The sequence below is a fragment of the Parasteatoda tepidariorum genome, chromosome 3, assembly GCF_982258835.1.
Source record: "Parasteatoda tepidariorum strain Cologne lab strain chromosome 3, Ptep-v5.0, whole genome shotgun sequence".
NCBI classification, from domain to species: Eukaryota; Metazoa; Arthropoda; class Arachnida; order Araneae; family Theridiidae; genus Parasteatoda; species Parasteatoda tepidariorum.
In genome coordinates this window covers 65,559,749-65,579,580 of record NC_141757.1, presented here as the reverse complement: position 1 = coordinate 65,579,580, position 19,832 = coordinate 65,559,749, and the positions used below count along the sequence as shown (strand labels likewise).

At 27.3% G+C, this 19,832-nt stretch overlaps 1 protein-coding gene across 2 annotated transcripts in view; it reads left to right on the top strand.

Moving 5' to 3' along the window:
• Positions 1–19,578, top strand: part of LOC107441979 (adenylate cyclase type 2) — a 62,360-nt gene extending 42,782 nt beyond the window's left edge. The window contains exons 18-26 of one of the 2 annotated variants that reach the window (XR_006225820.3): positions 299–388; positions 513–682; positions 2,483–2,567; positions 3,721–3,894; positions 7,642–7,791; positions 8,596–8,688; positions 14,476–14,592; positions 15,433–15,557; positions 19,268–19,578. Coding sequence is in view for 1 of the 2 variants with exons in the window: in XM_043047931.3 (XP_042903865.2) it covers positions 299–388; positions 513–682; positions 2,483–2,567; positions 3,721–3,894; positions 7,642–7,791; positions 8,596–8,688; positions 14,466–14,592; positions 15,433–15,557; positions 19,268–19,423 (1,170 nt within the window). In the remaining variant the exon portion in view is untranslated. Of the gene's footprint in view, positions 1–298; positions 389–512; positions 683–2,482; positions 2,568–3,720; positions 3,895–7,641; positions 7,792–8,595; positions 8,689–14,465; positions 14,593–15,432; positions 15,558–19,267 lie in introns of both variants that reach the window. The other variant, XM_043047931.3, reaches the window with a different exon arrangement.
• The last annotated feature ends 254 nt before the right edge of the window (positions 19,579–19,832 follow it).

The following is a 19,832-nucleotide window of genomic DNA, read 5'->3' as shown; positions in this document are numbered from 1 at the left end:
TAAAGTATTAAAACTCCTATCTTTAAAACGGTATGAGGTTTGGGGAAACGGTATGAATTAGAATGATGCTGATCATCGTCCATTTAGTACGAACTTGTGGGCATTCAACTTATAAAAGTACGTTTAAAACGTTATGTTTAAAACATTTGTTTGCTTGTGATTTCCTATATTGTGACGTGACAAAACAATTTTTGATGGAAAAAAAATCAACTAATTGTCACAAGATATCTTTATTTTTCATGTACAAAGCTTAAGAGATGTTTTAAATTGAAATAAATATTATTCTTTCTGATTCCAGAGTGATTGTTTCTTTAATCCCGCTCACCGAGGAAATTCATCCTCAACACCAGTCAAGTTTTCTTCGGATTTAGGCTGCGAATATCCTTGGGTTCGTATATTCCTAATTAACTCGAAGAGTTTAAAATTATGGAATCTACAGAAGTAGAAATTATTCTTGATCTATGCAGCAATAAATATTATTACAATTATTAACATTATTAATCATTACTTAGTTCTATACACTGTGTGCAGCTCTAGCCATGACAACAACGTCTGTATTCTTAAGAATCCATTTCCTTTTGAAACTCATTCTCAATGGAGTAGCTTTATCAATTATTTGGTATAGGATGGACGAAGGCAAAGAAGACATTTTCGAACAAGCATCTGCAAAACTAAGTGATTGGTAAGATTATTTTTTAATTAACATAATTTCTAATTCAATAATAATTTTAGTCTTACCTTCACAGTTTCGCGTTAGAAAGCGTGAATTATCGATACAAAAACTGAATCTACAGCATTTTGTAAACCTAGTATTAACTCATTATTGGCTTCTGTATTTTGAGAGGAAGGAAGAGAAAACCTAATTATGTTTTTTTTTTTTTTTTTTTTTAAATAAATATTAAATATTAAACCCACACAAATTACTTATTTGGCATAAATTTAACATGATTTATTTTTTAATTATTATTTTTTTAAACTTTATTAAAGGCAGAACATATTACGTGTGAGGATTTCAAGCGATAAGTATGCTAAACGTTAAACAAAGGTTCAAAAAGCAATAAAAAAATTTAAAAAATACAATTTTGTTGAAATATAATCTATTGAAAACTATTAGATCACTTTCTTTCCAACTAAGACTTCCGTCATTTACAATTGTTTAATAGAAAATTCTGCAAACATTTGTATACAATTCAAACTAAGCGTTACAATTCAAACTTTCAACCAGAATTTTATCCGTGACAATCAGGCCCACCCTATGAAACCACTAAGTTCAGTGCAGCTGGGTACATACTATCGTGGTGAGGTCTAATCTGTTAATCCCATGACCGGCTAAACAGAAGATAGAATCCCAGTGTTCAACCCATATTATTTTTTCCATTTCTTCAACACATTGAAAGACTACGGGTTTTGATTACAATGACTCTAGACTATTGTATTATGAAAATCTCAATCATTCACAGATGTCAGAAATGAAGATAAAACAAAGAAAAATTATAGACATATGTTTTTCTTAACTTTCTGCGTGTTTTCTTGTATTTATTTATTATATATATATATATATATATATATATATATATATATATATATATATATATATATATATATATATATATATATATATATATATATATATATATATATATATATATATATATATATATATATATATAAGTTCAAAATGAAGCTAAAACAAAGAAAAATAATGGACAAATGAAAAAAAGGGGGGAAATAATAAGCAAAAAAATAACAAACAACAGTTTAAAAAAAAAAAAAAAAAGGATGAAATTTTATTTAAAAAAAACCGGAAAAAAAGATATAATCTTCTCATTAGCCCACACGACTATATCCGCAAAACAGAGTGTTTTCTGATATTGTATCAATAAAGCTAAAGCAAAATATATTAATACAATAGTGTGAGGAGCACTCAAAAAATTTTTTTACAAAAATTACAACAAATAAAATAAAACACAAAAAGTAGAAATAAGCAAAAATAACATGTAAAAACAGAAAATAAAATAAAAGAAAAAGAAAAAACAGTATAAAAGAACTGAATGAAACTTATTGTTTTTCTTAACTTTCTTCGTGTTTTCTTGTATTTATTTATTTATTATACATATATATATATATATATATAAGTTCAAAATGAAGAATAAAACAAAGAAAAATTATAGATATATAAAAAAAAGGGGGGAAATAATGAGTAAAAAAACAACAAACAGTTTATATATAAAAAAATAAAAAAGAAATAAAAAAAAGAAAAAGGATGAAATTTTATTTAAAAAAACCGGAAAAAAAAAGATATAATCTTTTCTTCAGCCCACACGATTATATCCGCAAAACAGCAATAAATGAAACTTATTGTTTTTCTTAACTTTCTTCGTGTTTTCTTGTATTTATATATATATATATATATATATATATATATATATATATATATATATCAATTTCAAACATGCTTTATTGAATTTTTCATTTCTTATAGGGAAGAATTCGGCTTTCCGGCTGATCGAAGTCATTGCTATTATTTAACATTTGTCCTTCTCATTCTTCATATCTTAGACAGACAAGTATGACATGTTTTGCTTTGTGAAATGCTTCAATTTTAAATTGTTTGGTATTATTATAATCAAATGGAAAATACAAGGATTTCCAAAAATTCCTTTGAAAGGCGAAATCTGATGTGAGTTATTAAAAATGGGCCTAATTTAAGGAAGTAATTCAGAAGAAAAAACACTGAATGTATTTTAAATTTTATGTCATTGCGTATGTACCCAATTAGTGCAATATACACACATTACACATATTTTAATCGCGTATATGCACAATTTTTGTAATAAAAGTTGTACAAAATAGCATTTTACCAATGGCCGTTCTGAATACTTTTTTTTTGTATCGGTCTGAGCATCAACTGTTTAACTGACATGAAATAAATAAGTAAAATACACTCTCAACATGAACTTAAATAAAAATATAATTATTTTTTGGATGAAAAAACTATTTTTGAAAAAAAAAAAAAAACGCTGGTTTGCCTTTTATCATTTACTAATATATATTTTACTTTTTAAAACAGTTTTTCATTTAAATATAATTCAATTTTAAAGTATGTTCATTCTAAAGAAAAAAAACACTCCAAGTGTTTAATTTTTTTAGCTGTTTTAGTATTAGAAAGAAAAATACAAGATTATCACATCTCATTTTACAAACTTCTGAAAAATACATTTTTCTTATCATTTATTGTCAAATGGATATGCATATATGTGACAACAAATGATGACAAGTCGCTAAATTTATCAAAATTTCTGAATTTTGTTGTTGTTCTAAATTTACAAAAGTGAAAAATTTTCCCACCTCATTTAAGTGTCAAACGGAGATGACTTAAATACGGCTATAGCTACAATTATCGCAGAAAATTCAGTATTCAAATTGTTCTTCGTATTTTTACGTTCCTGTTTAATAGCTGCAACTCGAGATTCTTGAGTTGATCAACAAGAAGTAAATCAAATTTTAATATAAATAAATAAAATAAAAAGTTTAAAAAAATTGAATTATGGTATTAAATCAATCTGTTTGAAGAAAAATTCCTGTATTAACTGGATTTGTTTCAATATTGAAACTTATGTAAAAACAACTGCTGGACTCTCGCTGGCAAAATACATTTGTAAATATGAAATTTTGTATCTCTACATTGTTTGGGTTAATTTTTTAATATACATTTTTCAGATAGAATATGTTTGTCGGTTGGATTTTTTGGAGAAGGTCAAGCTAAGGGCAGAGCAAGAGGAAGTCAAAACAATGGAAATGTTGAATCGTATTTTGTTGTTTAACATTCTACCTCCACACGTTGCCCGTTTTTATCTCACCATGCAGTTAGAAAGTCATGGTCAGCGAGTGGAGGTAAATCAAAGTATTTGGGAAGTAATATATATATATATATATATATATATATATATATATATGTATATATATATATATATATATATATATATATATATATATATATATATATATATATATATATATATATATATATATATATATATATATATATATATATGCATTTTTTAATTATGTAAAAAAAAATTATAAATCCGGAAAACAAAATAAAGAAAAGATATTATCTCTTCATCAGCTCACACGATTATATCCGTGAAAAGGAATGCTTTCTAATATTGTATCAATATAAACAAAGCAAAATATATATTTTAAAAATCCACAATTTATGAAATTTTTTATTTTAAAACTTCGGTTATTGTTTAATTTTTAAAAAAGGCATATCGTGAATGTGTTTTTTTTTAATGAAAAGTTTTGTATACGTTATCAGAAACTTGAAACGTAATTTTAATGTACTTTTGATTTAAGGAAAAACAGGAAGGACTATAATCTTTCACATTTTGGGATAATAGAGCGAATAAGTAATTTTGCATTTTTTTTATTTATTTTTTATTTCCTATAAAATCTATCGTAGATTTAATTTTCGAACATCCTGGTTTCAGGCCCAGTCTCTTTTATTTTTCGTGCTTTGGATATCAAAAAAAAGGAAGAAAAAAAGATCATTAAATGATTAAATATTATATTCAAAACTTCTTCTAATTTTATGATTTTTTAGCACCTTGAAAATATTACATCTATGTATTTTTACTTGTTTAAATTTAAATTTCAGTAAATTTTAAGATGAAGTCGTTAAAGGGTTATAAAAAAATTGACCTTGCACTGTTAGCAATCGTTTAACTTATTTTATTTATATGTTTGAGTGATTGATTGTATTTTTATGATCTGCAAAGAAGTAAATGTGATTAGATTTGACCTTAATAGAAGTTAATGATAAAAAGAACTTAACGTGGTGATATATCGTCTCTCAAAGAATTTATTTTTGGAAGTAATACCTTTTGACTCTTGTTATCGAAGCATAACATTTGACTTAAGAATAAGTTCTGTCTATTATTGAAATTCTGAAAAGTTCAAGTTATAAAATTTCAATAATAGTACTAAAAGTTATAAAAACATTCAATAAACAGAAGTACCTATATACAGAACAAAAGCTGTACAGAAATGAAAAGAGTGATTTATCCACTAAGTCTTTTATCTACTTCATTTTATTAAATTTTGTATAAAATTATTAGATTGAATAGATTATTATAGAGTATACGTCTTAAATACTGCATGTTTTCAATTTTATTTTGTTCTGAAATATGTTAGATCCATAATATATTGGATAAATTTATATTTTTATACAACTGCAAAATAAAAAAGGAAATACTTAAATAGCCTTAAATAGCCTATCTCTTATTAAGATACAATTTTAATAACCCTTAAAATATGGTTCCAATAGTTAAGTCAGAAGATCAATGTAATGTTAGAACCCCTTATTTCATTTTACAAGTAATTAGCCAAATCTTTGAAATTATTTATACGACGGAGAACAATTTTACATGCAATAATGTAACTTGTTTACCCTAAGTTAGTTCCATGCAAAACTTTATTATTTATTAACACTTAATTTAATAAAGAAAAATTTAAAAATTTTTTTTAACTGTCAGGTATATAAATTTCAGAATAATTTTAAACTATGTAATTTTTAATGAAACAATTCAAGAAATTTGAACGGAATCGATCAATTAGTTTGTGAGCAAAAAACTATAAAATAATCGTGAGTTCACATTTCTGTATTTAAGGAATTTATAGAACGATTCCGTTTTAACTTTGGACTTTGTCTCTTAAAATAGTATAATTTAAATTGAAGCCGTTTCTTAAATAATTAATAATAATTTCTACAAATTTATTTATTTATTTATCATAAAATTCGCTTCTTTTGGTTAAGTAAGTTTCATAATTGCGTGCAAAATTCTTATGTTAAGTTTAAATAGTTCCAAGATAATGTTTAAATAGTTTCAATAGTGACACAGACACACACAAATAATTCTAACAAGGGGGCTCAAATTTTACACCGCTTTCCGGACTTAACCATATTTTCCAGATTGCGTTATTCATATTTTGAAGACCAAAAATCCGAACTTGTCAAAAAAAAAAAAAAAAAAAAAAAAAAAAAAAGGAATGGAAAATGAGGGAAATGAAGGAATGAAAGGAATATAAAAATGCAAATGCATTGCTTTTTTTATATCATAAACTTATTCTATAAACAATAATAGTTTCAGGAGTACTTTGAAAATGTGTGATCATTAGTAGTCAAAAATACGTTGTTTATGTTCAAATTTAAATTCTAAATAATAACTATTTACAACAGGTAAAACTAAATTATTCAAAGATAGTATGCGTTGTTTCTTGTTTTTCCCTATCTCGTTGCTATGAGTGCTAAAAATAATAATTCCAATATTCATTTGATCGCACATAAGATTTAACGGTAATTTTAACAAATAAAAATGCGTGCTGACCAGTTTTAACCACATCTAAATATTTAAAAATCGAATTCCGATGAAATGTATGTTAATGATTGTTTAACGAAGTGCCAGGGAGTTGTAAAACACAATCGATTGAATTGAAGTTCATTCGTCGTACAAGTTTGCTAGCAAAATCGATAAAAAGTTTCCCAAAACTTTTTTTTAAATTAAGATATATATGTATATATTATCGAAACAGACTAAAAATTAATTATTAAGATAACAAACAGACGGGTAGTCTATATAAAAATAGTTAGTTATGGCTAGATTCTTCAATTTAAATATTAGTTACGTACGATTTAAATTTTTATGCTTTGTAGTGTGAGAAAAGCATGGAATTACTTTGTAAGAATTTTCATTCTAAAGTTATGGTAAAATAACCGGTAGCAATCTGTCCATTCAATTAACCGTGAAGTTTACAGTAAAGAACATTTTTAACCTTTATGGTTTTGAAACTGACATCTAGATTGATCAAAACACTATGAATGCAAAACTATACTGTTTTTTTAACCAATTACAACTACCATGACTTTAAAAACATGGAAAAGAAATTTAACTCTACTTTTGAAAGAGCTTAGCAACTTTAGAGCGCGATAGAATTTTCATTGACATTAACATAAGAAATTGTATTCTAATAGTCCGCAGTCACAAATTGAGGAGGAAAGGATACTGGAAACTATTCATAAGAAGGGAATGGAGGAAATATTGCGGTGTCAACACTGGGACTCGAATCCTCGTTTTGTCGGTATTGGCAGATTAGTCCTCCTGAGCTATAATATGTTCCCATTTGGGAGTAACAAAGTGGCTTTATTAGTCGGGCCTAGTTATTGGGATAAAATACTGGTTGCTCAACCATATTAGGTGAAATCAGTTAATAAACGGTTTTTCTTACAATTAACAGTTTGAATACCATCTTATATATGGTTATTTTACTGTTTTGCTTGAATATGGTAAAAAAAAAATTTATAAATAAAATAAATTTTTATTTAACCATTTTTCCGAGAAATTTCTAATTATATAACCAGTAGAGTTTAGTGTGCGTTTTGTAAGGCAAAAAGTTTGCATTGCAAATGAATTCTTAAATAATTCTATTTCACTTTTTTTCATAATTTGATTTTCTATGTTAAGAGAGAATTTTTTTAAATTACCCTTTAAAAACATTTGATGCAAATTGAGTTGTTCCATTATAATAGGTGAATGTTTTTCATAAATAAATGTATGCGAAAAATATGAATGCATATTCCAGGTGGGATCATTCCATGAAGAACGTTGCGCCGTTGCTGTTCTCTTTGCATCTATTCCAAGTTTTGCAGATTTCTATTATGAAGATAAGCAGAATGAAGAAGGACTACGATGCATTCAGCTCCTGAATGAAATAATATGTGACTTTGATAAAGTAAATATAAGAACGTTCTTTTTATATCTATGAAGTCAACATATGTTTTTTATTATACGAAGACAAACTTCTTTTCGCTGTAACTAGAAAGCGCACATGGAATTAAATTTTTTATTTATTTTTATTTACATCTAAATGATACAGCAGAACTGTATTTTTCAATATATGTAAATTCATAGCGTTTTACTAAGTCACCAATTTTATCAGCGGAAACTCAGTCCCCTGCGATCTCAACTAACTTTTCATAGTGGTTTGAAATTCCTCATTTTCCGTGAAGTTCTTCATGAGCTCCAAACAACTTCTTTATGGCAGTGAATTGGTGATAATCAAACGGAGGCAAGTCCGGAGAAAATTATATTTAATTACAAAAACGCATATTAGTAACAAGAATATTGTGGTATATAAGTTTTTACAAGTAAGTCGCCTTAAGTCTATACGGTGCTCGTACACACAAGTACATTCACAAGTAAGTCAATACGGTGCTCGTACACACAAGTACATTCACAAGTAAATCAATACGCTGCTCGTACACAAAGAGGCATCGCAAGGATTCCGGCTAAAGACGACTCTCGTAAAAACGGGGGCGTTATATGGATACCACCTTAATACAACGCTGGTAACGAAAGTGTTAAAAATAATATAATTTTATCTTTGTTATTATAGAGATAAAATTAAAAATATACATAACCAAACGAGCTTTACCCTTTTTAATTATAAAAATAATTTGTTGTTGGAAAAATCCATTTTTTTAAAAATTAATTCTAGCAAATGGAATAAATAATGTTTGGAAAATTTTCTTTTCAGCTTCTTCGTCAAAGAGAGTTTCAAGCCGTGGAAAAAATAAAAACTATAGGCAGCACTTACATGGCAGCATGTGGGTTACAAACACAAGAAAAAGTAAGAAATTAATATTTCATTCCCAATAAATAAATGAAATAAAAGAGAGAAATGAAGTCATTGCAACAAATTAAGACATAGGTGCGGTGTTGTGTTGCTTATGGTGGTGTATTAAACTAAGGAAATACGACAGTTGTTTATTACACAGGAGACAAAAATAAAATTAAAGACTTTCACGAAAAGAATTCATTTCTCTTACTCTATTTTACTCAGTAAATTTGGCTGTTTAGAAAAATTTTGTTACGCTTTCCTTTGAAATTGCTAGACAGTACACTTGATTGTTAAATAGCAAATTAAAAAGACAAGGCTTTGATGATCGAAAAGCCATTTCTTGATTTGCTCTTTTAATTGCCACTTTAGACTAATTGTATTCATCGTTTTTAATAATAATACTGATAATTAACTCCTTCCCTCTCGCTCCCGTCAAAATCACGAGGTTTTTTTCTTCATATTTCTCGTGCCCGTAATATTTCCGGGCTAGAACGTTCAAAAATTATGCACCAGAAAGATTTAAATATATCCACCTCTTTTATGCGAAAATTTTTTTAATTATCATTTTGCACACTAGATGGCTGCACTATTAGATGGACTATTTTTAATGTAACTGAACATAGTTTATTTTAAACTAGATGTCAGCGCTAACAAAATATATGTATTTCTGATAAGTATTTCTTACTCTCTTAGCTCAGCTACCTACACTTTTTGTGAATACACGTGGTATGAGTTTTGTGTGTATACATTATGGAGTCGGAGTTACATGGACATATGCAGTACATATGGAATTTTAAATCTCGAGCTAAAAAAATTCTAAAAACCAATATATATATTGTACTAAATTTTTTTTAAATATAATTTTCTTGAATATAAAAATACAAGCAAAAATAATGAGATCATGAAGGGGTTAGCCGATAGTGATCGTGGAAAATCACAAATGACTCAAAAGGGCTGTGGACACAAGACTGTTTGTGTTAGGGTCTGCCTTGCCTTGAACATTCCAATATTAAGCTTCTTATGGTAAAATTGTGTTTTAATTCTTAACATTTCTCACATTAGAATATTTATTTACCATATTAAATTAATTTTGTAAAGAATTTAATTTCTTTGCAAATTTTTACATTTTAGTTTTTAATGATGAAAAAAAATTAAAAACTTAATAAATTCAATGCTTTTGTATATTCGATAATTTAGGAAAAACTAATGATTTAATTAATTTTAAGTTTTTTGAAATTTAAAATATTAATTATATATGGTCATATTAATATATTAAATATTAATTCTATCAATTGGTTTAATATAAGTTGTCAATTTCATCATTTATCTATTCCAATTCCATGTTATGGGGTTAGTTATGTTAATGTTAGTGAGTAAAAAAATCAATTTTTTTAAAAAGAATATTTTAAAAAAATGATATGCATCAAAACTAGGTTGTGTCACTTAAAAGAAAAAAAAAACCTTTAAATTTAAATGGTAAAATATTAAATAATTTCAAAATGATAATTAGCAAACTGTTAAAAGAGTTTTCCTTAGAACCCAGATTATTTTAGATTTTGATAGTTTTTTTAAATTTTTTTTTGACATTTTTCATCATGTTTAAATGTAACAAATTTTTCGAATTTCTAAAATTACAAAAAATTTCCTAGTAATTAATTTTAACATATAAAATATTATGTCCGATGATGGTAACTCGATTATTAATGGATATTAATGCTTTTACATAATAGGTTAATATTATCAGGTTTTATTGATCACCCAATTCGGAGAGAAAAGGTGAATTAAATTACAAATCTTTAAAAAATAAATTTTAAGAATATTCCCATGTATCGTATAGTGAAGAGTTAGAATTAGTTTGTTTGCATAATGCTTTGCAAGATGAATTGGTTGAATTGAAAATGGATTATCAAACTAAATACCTATTTGTAAGACCTATTTAAAGAGCTACCAGAGCATTGTTTCTATTTAGGTAGACTAGCAATTGTGAGTCAACTTTGTCATTTTCCCCCCACTCTGTTTCAAATGAAATTGAGCGGAGGCTGAAAGTGGCCATCATGGAACTTTTTTGACTATTCCACATTGACGTTTTGAAACAGTTGAAGTATTTTTTACGTTTTTAAATTATTTGCGAATGTAAAATAATTAGTATACATCAAAATATTTACGCTTTTGTTATTTAACTTATGTCATCAAAAATGATACTCTAAATCTAAAGAAATGAGATAAACGAACAATTTTGAAAACGGAAAACAGGCCAAAGTACTCTAAAACTCTTTGTTTAATATATCAAGTTTAAGAGAAGTTTAAAAAAAATGAAGAAAATAAAAGGAGTTAAAGATATATAGGTATTTAATATAAAGATGACTTAACAAGAAAAATAAATTTAAATAATAATCTGCATTTTGCGAATTATGATTAAAAAAAAAAGTTTGGAATTTCCTTCACATTTCTAGAAAAAAATTACCAACAGCTACTAAAACAACTGTCAGCTTATATATATTGATACAAGACTCAGCTGAAGGAAAGTGATAAAAAGATGCTCAGATAAAATTGTAAATTTTCTTTATCGATTTCGTGATTTTACTAAGACAATAAACCATCAAAAAATGATTTTACATTTTAAATGCGAAATATTTTATTGTTAAATCGAGTCATTCATTTATTTTGGGTTTGTAAAAAGCCAAAATAACATTAAAAAAGATTCTGTTTCTGTTACTGAATTTAGTATTTAAATCATTATAAATTTATAACTATAATTAATTTCCTGGAAATTATTAATTTTGTTTGTAACCTTAATGGTACAGGTAAAACATAGTCAAAATTTGATCTTTAATATGCCATATATTATTAGTCTAAATTATAATGAAAATTCAATTTCTTATTATTCCAGAGGACTAGATATTAGTTTTTGCAAATAAGAAAGTAATCTGGGAAACTTTTTTTTCATAATTTAAAAATAATAATTATATATTCCATAAACAATTTACGAAAATACATAAATCATAACAAATTAGACCAATAAATTTTTTTATAAAATAAAGGAACAAAGAAATCTTCGATTTTTTTAAGGCTTTTTCTTCTAAATAACTCGACACAAATGGAATTTTATAAAAACCTTCAGACAATCACTCTTCTCTATAATCCTCAAGATCAAAAAACTACTATTAGCAACGATTTATTTTTTTCGCATCTGTATTAATTACACTTTTAGTAAATGCTTTAATTTAAAAAAATATCAATTGAGTATACATTATTATTATAATATAAATAAAGATAACTGTGATTTTTATTATTCTTAGTTTCTCTTTCTTAACACTAGAAAGACGGAAAATTAGTATATACCTATATTGCCCAAAAGCAGTCAAAATGACTGCATTGTGAATGCGTGAATAAATTCGTTTAAAATTAATTTTTAACATTTTTTATATTATTTATAGTTATATAACAAGTTATTTGTAAATATTAACAATAAAAAAAATTATATGTTGTACAAAAAGTCACAAAATTCTAAGAAATTGTGTCATTATATACATCATTGTTTTTCTAATTGAAATTGAGAGCAGTCAAAATGACTTCCTTAGCAATCTAGTGTTAAGTATCAAATTCTACAAAAGTGAAATTTTACAAAAAAAAAAAAAAAAAAAAAAAAAAAAAAAAAAAGGAAAAAAAAAGAAAAAAAGGAGTAATAAATAAATAAATAAAAAATTAAGATAATCACTTCTATATTCTCATAATCGAAAAATTGCTTTTTTTTGCCCCAATATTAATTACTCTAACAGTGAATGAAATCCTTAATCGAACTGTTAGTAGAATATTGGTGAAAGTTCAGTAAAACGCCCACTAGAAATTAAAATCAATTCTTTTTCAACACCATTTGTCTTCCATGTACAGTGGTTGCGATTGTCTTCACGCTTAACCTTACTAAGCAGATGATAAATGAAAAAGTATATGATGTTATCCGAAATTTGCAACGAACACAGATGAAAATCGATATGAAGCTTTCGAATGAATTAAAATAACTTCGCCTAAAGATTCTCAATCTAAACGAAAGCATAAGTTGGACAACTAGCCCGTTATTAAAGTGAAAATATTTTGATCTATCACTGACGAGTCAGATATTTAATTTATTAGTTAAAAAATTAATTTTCATGAACAGAATTGAATTAATAAAGTAAATATAAATAAGAAGTTTCACTGGAAAATTACAAAATAAATGGTAGTGTAAGTAAGTAAAAGTCATATACTTAATGAATTGATTACTTTGAGATTGTTATATAGCCTTACAATTTACAATAGCTTTCTTGATCAATTTTGTATTACAAAATGTATAATTTTATATAATTCCCTAACATTTGATAAAAACAATAATTAATAAATAGGTTAATAATTAATAAAAGGTTAATAATTTTGACGTTAAAACTAAGCAGTTTTTTCGTTTTCTTTTTTATCTTTGTTATTCATTACCGGCACCATGATTTTCAAAACGAATGCACTAAAAAAATAAATAAATAAATATACTAAATTAAAAAAAGTTTATTGCCAACTTCCGAGACTTTAAAAAATATTTCCGAGATTATTAAAATTTAAGTTCTTCTTTTAAAAATAAGTACACGTGATTCTCCCAGTGCATAATGAGCGAAATAAAAAAGTTAACATTCTGAACAACTTATGATCTTATGTTTGGATGCATTCGGATTTTTGAATCTCAAAATATGAAGAGGCAGTCGTAATCTGAAAAATACGGTCCCAGTAAAGTTTGTCTATAGAAAGGACTCCCCTTGAAACAAAGACTAAGGCTGCTGTGTGAACAAGAAATAGTGCGTTTTAAAGAGTGTGGCTTCTCTCTCCCCCATTCTCTCGCTCCCCGAGCCTTGTCTTAAATATTGACCCAACTCCTCTACATGAAACAGTTAAACCTTGTAACCATAGTCACAGTCACTGCTCCAGACAAAAGGCAACGGGAGTTCTTTCCATAGATAGACTGTAGTTTGGTCTGGAGGGTGACCATTTACTTTGCTTGCATTTTACTCACTGTCTTCGCGTATTTCGCTGTGTCTCGAAAACTTTTTCAGCGAATCAAAATACTTTTACACGCAATTGTAATAAAATTCGTTTATTCAAGATAATTCCATGCAAAAAAATAATTAACCGACCATTAAACCAAAGTTATTCAAGGTGTTCATATTTTATTTTACGCCTTGCATAGCATTTTTATATTGGTTTAATTGGTAAATCCAGAATAATAAATGAGGACAAAACTTATTGGAGTAAATGGCTCTATAAAATGGATTAACTGTCTTGAAAAAGACATGGATATTCAAAAAACAAAATGTTGGAGGACAGTTGTCAAACGGAGAGATATCTGGAAAAGGCATCTGACAGCTCTGGGTGGGCCCTGGCTCACACAGAGCTGTCATACCACCGGATATGATGATTTTTATTGCTATGTTAATGATTGAATGACCGGATATGATGATTTTTAATGCTCTCCAGGATGAGCGATACACTTGATATACATATGCTTGATCTAATTTTCATATCACTTACTTATTCCAATTAAGGTATCAATAACCCGGACATTTAGAGCGCATCAAGCCACTTTTTCTGGCATCGAAAGTAAAATACATCGAAAACATTAGATAATAAATCAGGGTTGTGTGAGCCGATGATCAGCAATTCAATGCTTTAATAGGCCAACTATTGAGTTGTTTATGCCGATATGTGAGAAAACGCAATGCATTGAAAAAAAAATTCTATTTACAGCAAAGTTTTCTTAATAATTTCAGGGTTCTTTAGTTTCAGAAGAAAATCCAACCGGTAATGTTGCAACATTGTCTAAATTTGCCGCAGCCATGATGCATGCATTACATGAACTTAATAAAGATGCAATGCAAGATTTTCAACTCAGAGCAGGTGAGAAACAATTTAATTTGATGAATTTGCCGAAAATAACTTTTTTAGAAAAATCGAATGTGTACGATTGTGCTTGCATTTCTGAGGAATTCGCCACTGTAACAGAAAATACACAATTATAACTTTTTAAGCAGCATTCATTAATGTGATATTTTTAATCGAATTTTTCAGCCTTAATTTTTCATATCGAGATTAAAACAAGTAATTAGAGCAATATGGGCCAAATAACCTCAGTAATTAAGATATCAATCAATATCTAGAATGTAATATTTTAATACCGTTTATGTCAATATATTTTAGAAACAAAAAGGACAAGGATCCTGATTTTATTTTGCAAAAAAAGAAAAAAAAAAAGCGAAGAAATTTGTAATGTAAATAACTTTTAGATTATTATTTTATCACCACGCTTCAATTAGCACGTCTTTATGACAGTTTGTGATTAGAATTGAATCGATGTGATTGAAATTGCAATCGAAATTTTTATTACTTCCAGACTAGCTCTTCGACTGGAGCTCTGTGGCAGGATCAGGTTGACAATATAAATTTCAATCAGTTATTACTAGCAAAATTTATCCATTTTATCGCCAATAAATTAAGTTAAAAAATAATTAAAAAATTCTTTCTAAAGCTACTTTTTAAATGGACTAAAAAAGAGAATATAAATTTATTTTAGTCGCACTTAAAACAAAAAATTTGAAGCGCAATAAACTCCCTTTAATTTCTTGTTTGAATGGTTACAAAATTACATCTTTCTTTTTAGTCCACTTGAAAAATAGTTTTAATTTTTTTTAATTCTAAGCACAATTTAACATTTAATCACCAAATAAATGTACATTTCAGGCATTTCAGTTGGCCCCGTGATGGCAGGAGTAGTTGGAACAGTAAAGCCTCAATACGACATCTGGGGAGATACTGTGAATGTCGCAAGTCGAATGGACAGTACCGGCATTCCCGGAAGAATACAGGTTACGATTTAAATTTATAAATTTTATTTATTAAACACTACCATTTTTACATACAACAATATATAATTCCTGTTAACTTACCGTTGCTTCAAAGAAACATAACAGATTCTTCAAAAAACCTCTTTGCTCCAAAGGGACATTTATATGATTTGCTTAATAAAATTACTTCTCTGTTTGTCTTCTTTAACGCCATTTTTCGAAGTTCTGTCGCCAAGCAAAATAAAAAAAGCCATAGTTTAAGTGTCTTAAACTTGAAGCTATGCGATGATTTGATTTTAAACTATATATATATATATATATATACAGGGTGGTCCCGAATTCATGGTACAAACTTTAATGGTAGGTACAGGACATTGTAACAATGATTTATTGAATAGGAATGTATAGTCGCAAGTGACGCGGTGAGGCGTAAACAGGGGAAAGAAAAGGAAAGAGAAATGGAGTGATCGGTTGGTATCATTGCCGGTAGAGGGCAGTAGTGTGCAGTTTGGTGCTCGATGGATTGGGCGTGGTGAACCAATCCCTTGGCCACCCCGATCTCCCGATTTATCGAGCCTCGATTACTTTTTATGGGGACATCTAAAGCATCTTGTTTATGAGACTCCAGTTGACTCAGATGAGGATCTCGTCGCTCGCATATCTGTAGCTGCTGCAGGTGTGCATGAAATACCAGGCATCTTTGAACGTGTACGCCAATGGCTCCACCGACGTTGTCAAGCATGTATCGATTCTGGTGGACGCAATTTTGAACACTTACTGTAAACAAGACACTTGTCAACAACGCTTTCAATAAAATCTTTGTTTTTCCTTTCGGCCGTTATTTCTCCAGTTTACGCCTCACCACGTCACTTGCGACTATACATTCCTATACAATAAATCATTGTTACAATGTCCTGTACCTACCATTGAAGTTTGTACCATGAATTCGGGACCACCCTGTATATATATATATATATATATATATATATATATATATATATATATATATATATATATATATATATATATATATATATATATATATATACAGTCGGACCTCTATTTAACGAAGTCACTAAATCAAGATAATAAGTTCGTTATGTGGAAAATTCGATAAATAGAAAATCGCCTTTTGAAATACTTAAACAACACAAAACAGGTTTCAAATTCATAAACACTAGACATAATTAAAATAGCAATTGATACACCTTTATCTTGTAAACTAGTATCTACCATTTATTTTATAAATCTTAACCATAAAAAAAATCTGCATGCAAAGCAAGAATAGAGCAAAACTTTATCCAGCACACTATCATCTTACATACATTTTCAACTAAAAAAAAAAGCTAAATTTATGCATAAAATTATAGCTGCATTTATTATAAAAGTAATTTTAAACATACATTACCACATGCTTTCTTAAGTTTAATTGCTACTGATAAAATCCGTTAATTTTCTCCGAGTTTTTCGTTTAAAATGTAAACAAAAAGAGAAAGGAATTTTACTGCTTTTTAAGTGGTTTCGAAAATCCATTCAAAGTCATTTCCCAAATAAAATGCGTTAACAAGTTTGAAATATTTTGGGAAATAGGGAAAGTGGATCTCAAAGAAAAGTTCGTTAAATAGAAAATTCATTTCTTTGTTTGGAAGCTATTTTACGAAAAAATTTACAAAACGTTCTTGGTTCCTCGAAAAAAAATCTCAAAATGGAAGTTTGTTAAATGAAAGTCCGACTGTATACATATAATCTTGCCTTGAAGAAAATTTTTTTTTAGAAAAAGCATTACAAAAATGATAAATTAAGAAATTAAGGCATTTACAGTTGAATGTTTTCAGATTATAAATCCCTTTCTTATACTTATGTAATGAAGGACGCCATAACATAACATCGATTAGTTACTCGCTGAAAAATGGAGCATTCGACGTTCCTAAAGATTTTAATTGATCACACGACATATACAAACTTCTAATTGCAAATGTTAGATAACATGCAAAAGATATCCCGAAAAGGTATAAGGAAACAGTTTTTCTCATACTTACAAAAACATTTAAATTGTGCTTAAAATTTTCTCATTACTAAAAAATAGGCATTTATCTGACATTTCATAGAAAGGCAAGGACTAATTTATAAAAATGCATTCATTGCACATGTCTAGAGCATCACAGAAATTAGCATTAAGTTTTTGCATTTATCCTTTCACTATTATTTATGTAGTTTAATGTACTTTTCAAAATCTTTTTATTTAAATTGAAGAGCGGTTTTATTTTGAGTAATTTCTTTCGGCTATAAGAACTTAGACTGCATACTCACCAGTTACCACGAGCACATGTAAAATATTTATTTGAAAAGTACAAGAGTAATGAAAACAATTGTTGGGTAGTAATTATCATAAAAATAACGCTCAATGTATAAAAAAACTTCAACGATTCACTCAAAATTTGTGCTTTAAATAAAGAGTATTTTAATCAGGGTATCACCAGTTAAAATAAAGTAAAAACTTACAAAAAAAAAAAAAAACACTATGCAGAAAATTATGAAAAAAAAACTAGTTTTTCATGAAAGATATTTTTGAATTAATAAAATGTTTTTGATACCAATATTATTTTGACATAATTTTTTCAAAGAAGCAAGAAAATAAAAAATTAAAAAAAGATGCTGAGAGAGTAAGGACAGTGTGCATTCTTGAAATTTAGTTTTGATTTATTCTAACAATATATAATTTTTATTTACTCTGATAATTTACTTTAAAAATTAAAATATATCTTAAGAGGGAAAATGAGTAAGACAGTTGTTTAATTCAATAAGTTACATGCAGAATTTCAGAATATTGAACATGTTTCAACAATTTTTTTTCAAAACAGTTCAATTATTTTATATATATGTGCGTGTGTTACAATGTATTATATAAAATTATAATATATTTATTTCAGTTCAACCTTGTGGGGGCTAAGTTTGTTAAGAAATAATTATACTAGCTGGATACACTATAAAGTAAAAAAAAAAAAAAAAATTCAACTCATGTATATCAGGTATTTAAGTCCATTATAACAAAAGATCACTACACTCATTTTATTTTTCTTCAGTGTGTTCACCGTACCGCAAAAAACTTTCTTCCAAATCTTCAGAAAGAAGTCTTACCTATTTTTAAATTATTGAAAACTTTGTTTATGTTGTCAATTATGACGTCTAGCTGACAAATTATATAGTTGAATATCGATCTCTTTTCATAGATGAGCTTGCAAATCTTATTTCTTCGAAGTTTCCTTTTTAATTAAAAAAAACCAAAGTGAAAACTGAGCATTTAGCACATTTGTTTACAAGCACAAAATGATGCCGACAAATTTTTTTACATAAATGGACATTTGATTTGTAAAATCACAAGAGTTTCATTAAAAAAAAGTAGTATTGCTATTGGATAAATAGTCCCTAAAGTAATGCAGCTGATTAAAGAAGTTCTTCCTTTTCTAAAATCTTTTAAAATAGTCTGCAACCGTTGTACTGTAAAAGCTAAAGTAAAATCCGAGTAGTCCTTTTTTTCTCCATTAAATCAAACTTGAACAACAAAAGGCTATGGCCCTGGGTCTAAATGATTAGATTTCTTTAACAATACGTCAAACAGAACAGCAACACTTAAAATCAAACATTTCTAAAATTTCCTTTATCATTACAGTCATTTCTTATTATAAAGTCATCTAACAATTATAATAAATATATTTAATTATTTTTTAAAGGTCACAAAAGAAGTTGCTGATTTGTTGTCTACTGCAGACAATCCTTATCAAATGGAATGCAGAGGAGAAATTTTTGTCAAAGGAAAAGGAAAGCTTACAACTTATTTGCTAAAAACTTCTTATGATGAGCCAGGTTTTGAGACAACAGAGCTTTAAACAAATATATCTCTTGAAATTTCCCATGTATTGACATTTACTATACATTAAAACTGCAACATTTCAATCCTTTCACTGATGTCAATTAAAACTAGCTTAAATCATATTTTTCATTTAAACTAAATAAATATAAATAAAAGTTTTTTAAACTAGGATTTCGTCTTTTTTTGAAGAAGGGGCTTTTTTTCACAATTTTCAATTCAAAAAAGGAGATAAATTAAGATTTTTATAAAGTTGTTAATAACTGTAAACAAAATAGTTCAAAATCAAAAGTAAATGTTTTTTAGGCAAAGTTTCATTGGATACATAACATCCAAATTGCACAAATGTGAAAAATCATAAAAATTTGAGCATGCATAGTATATTATATACAACTATTTTAAATATAAATAAAACATATTATCATGAA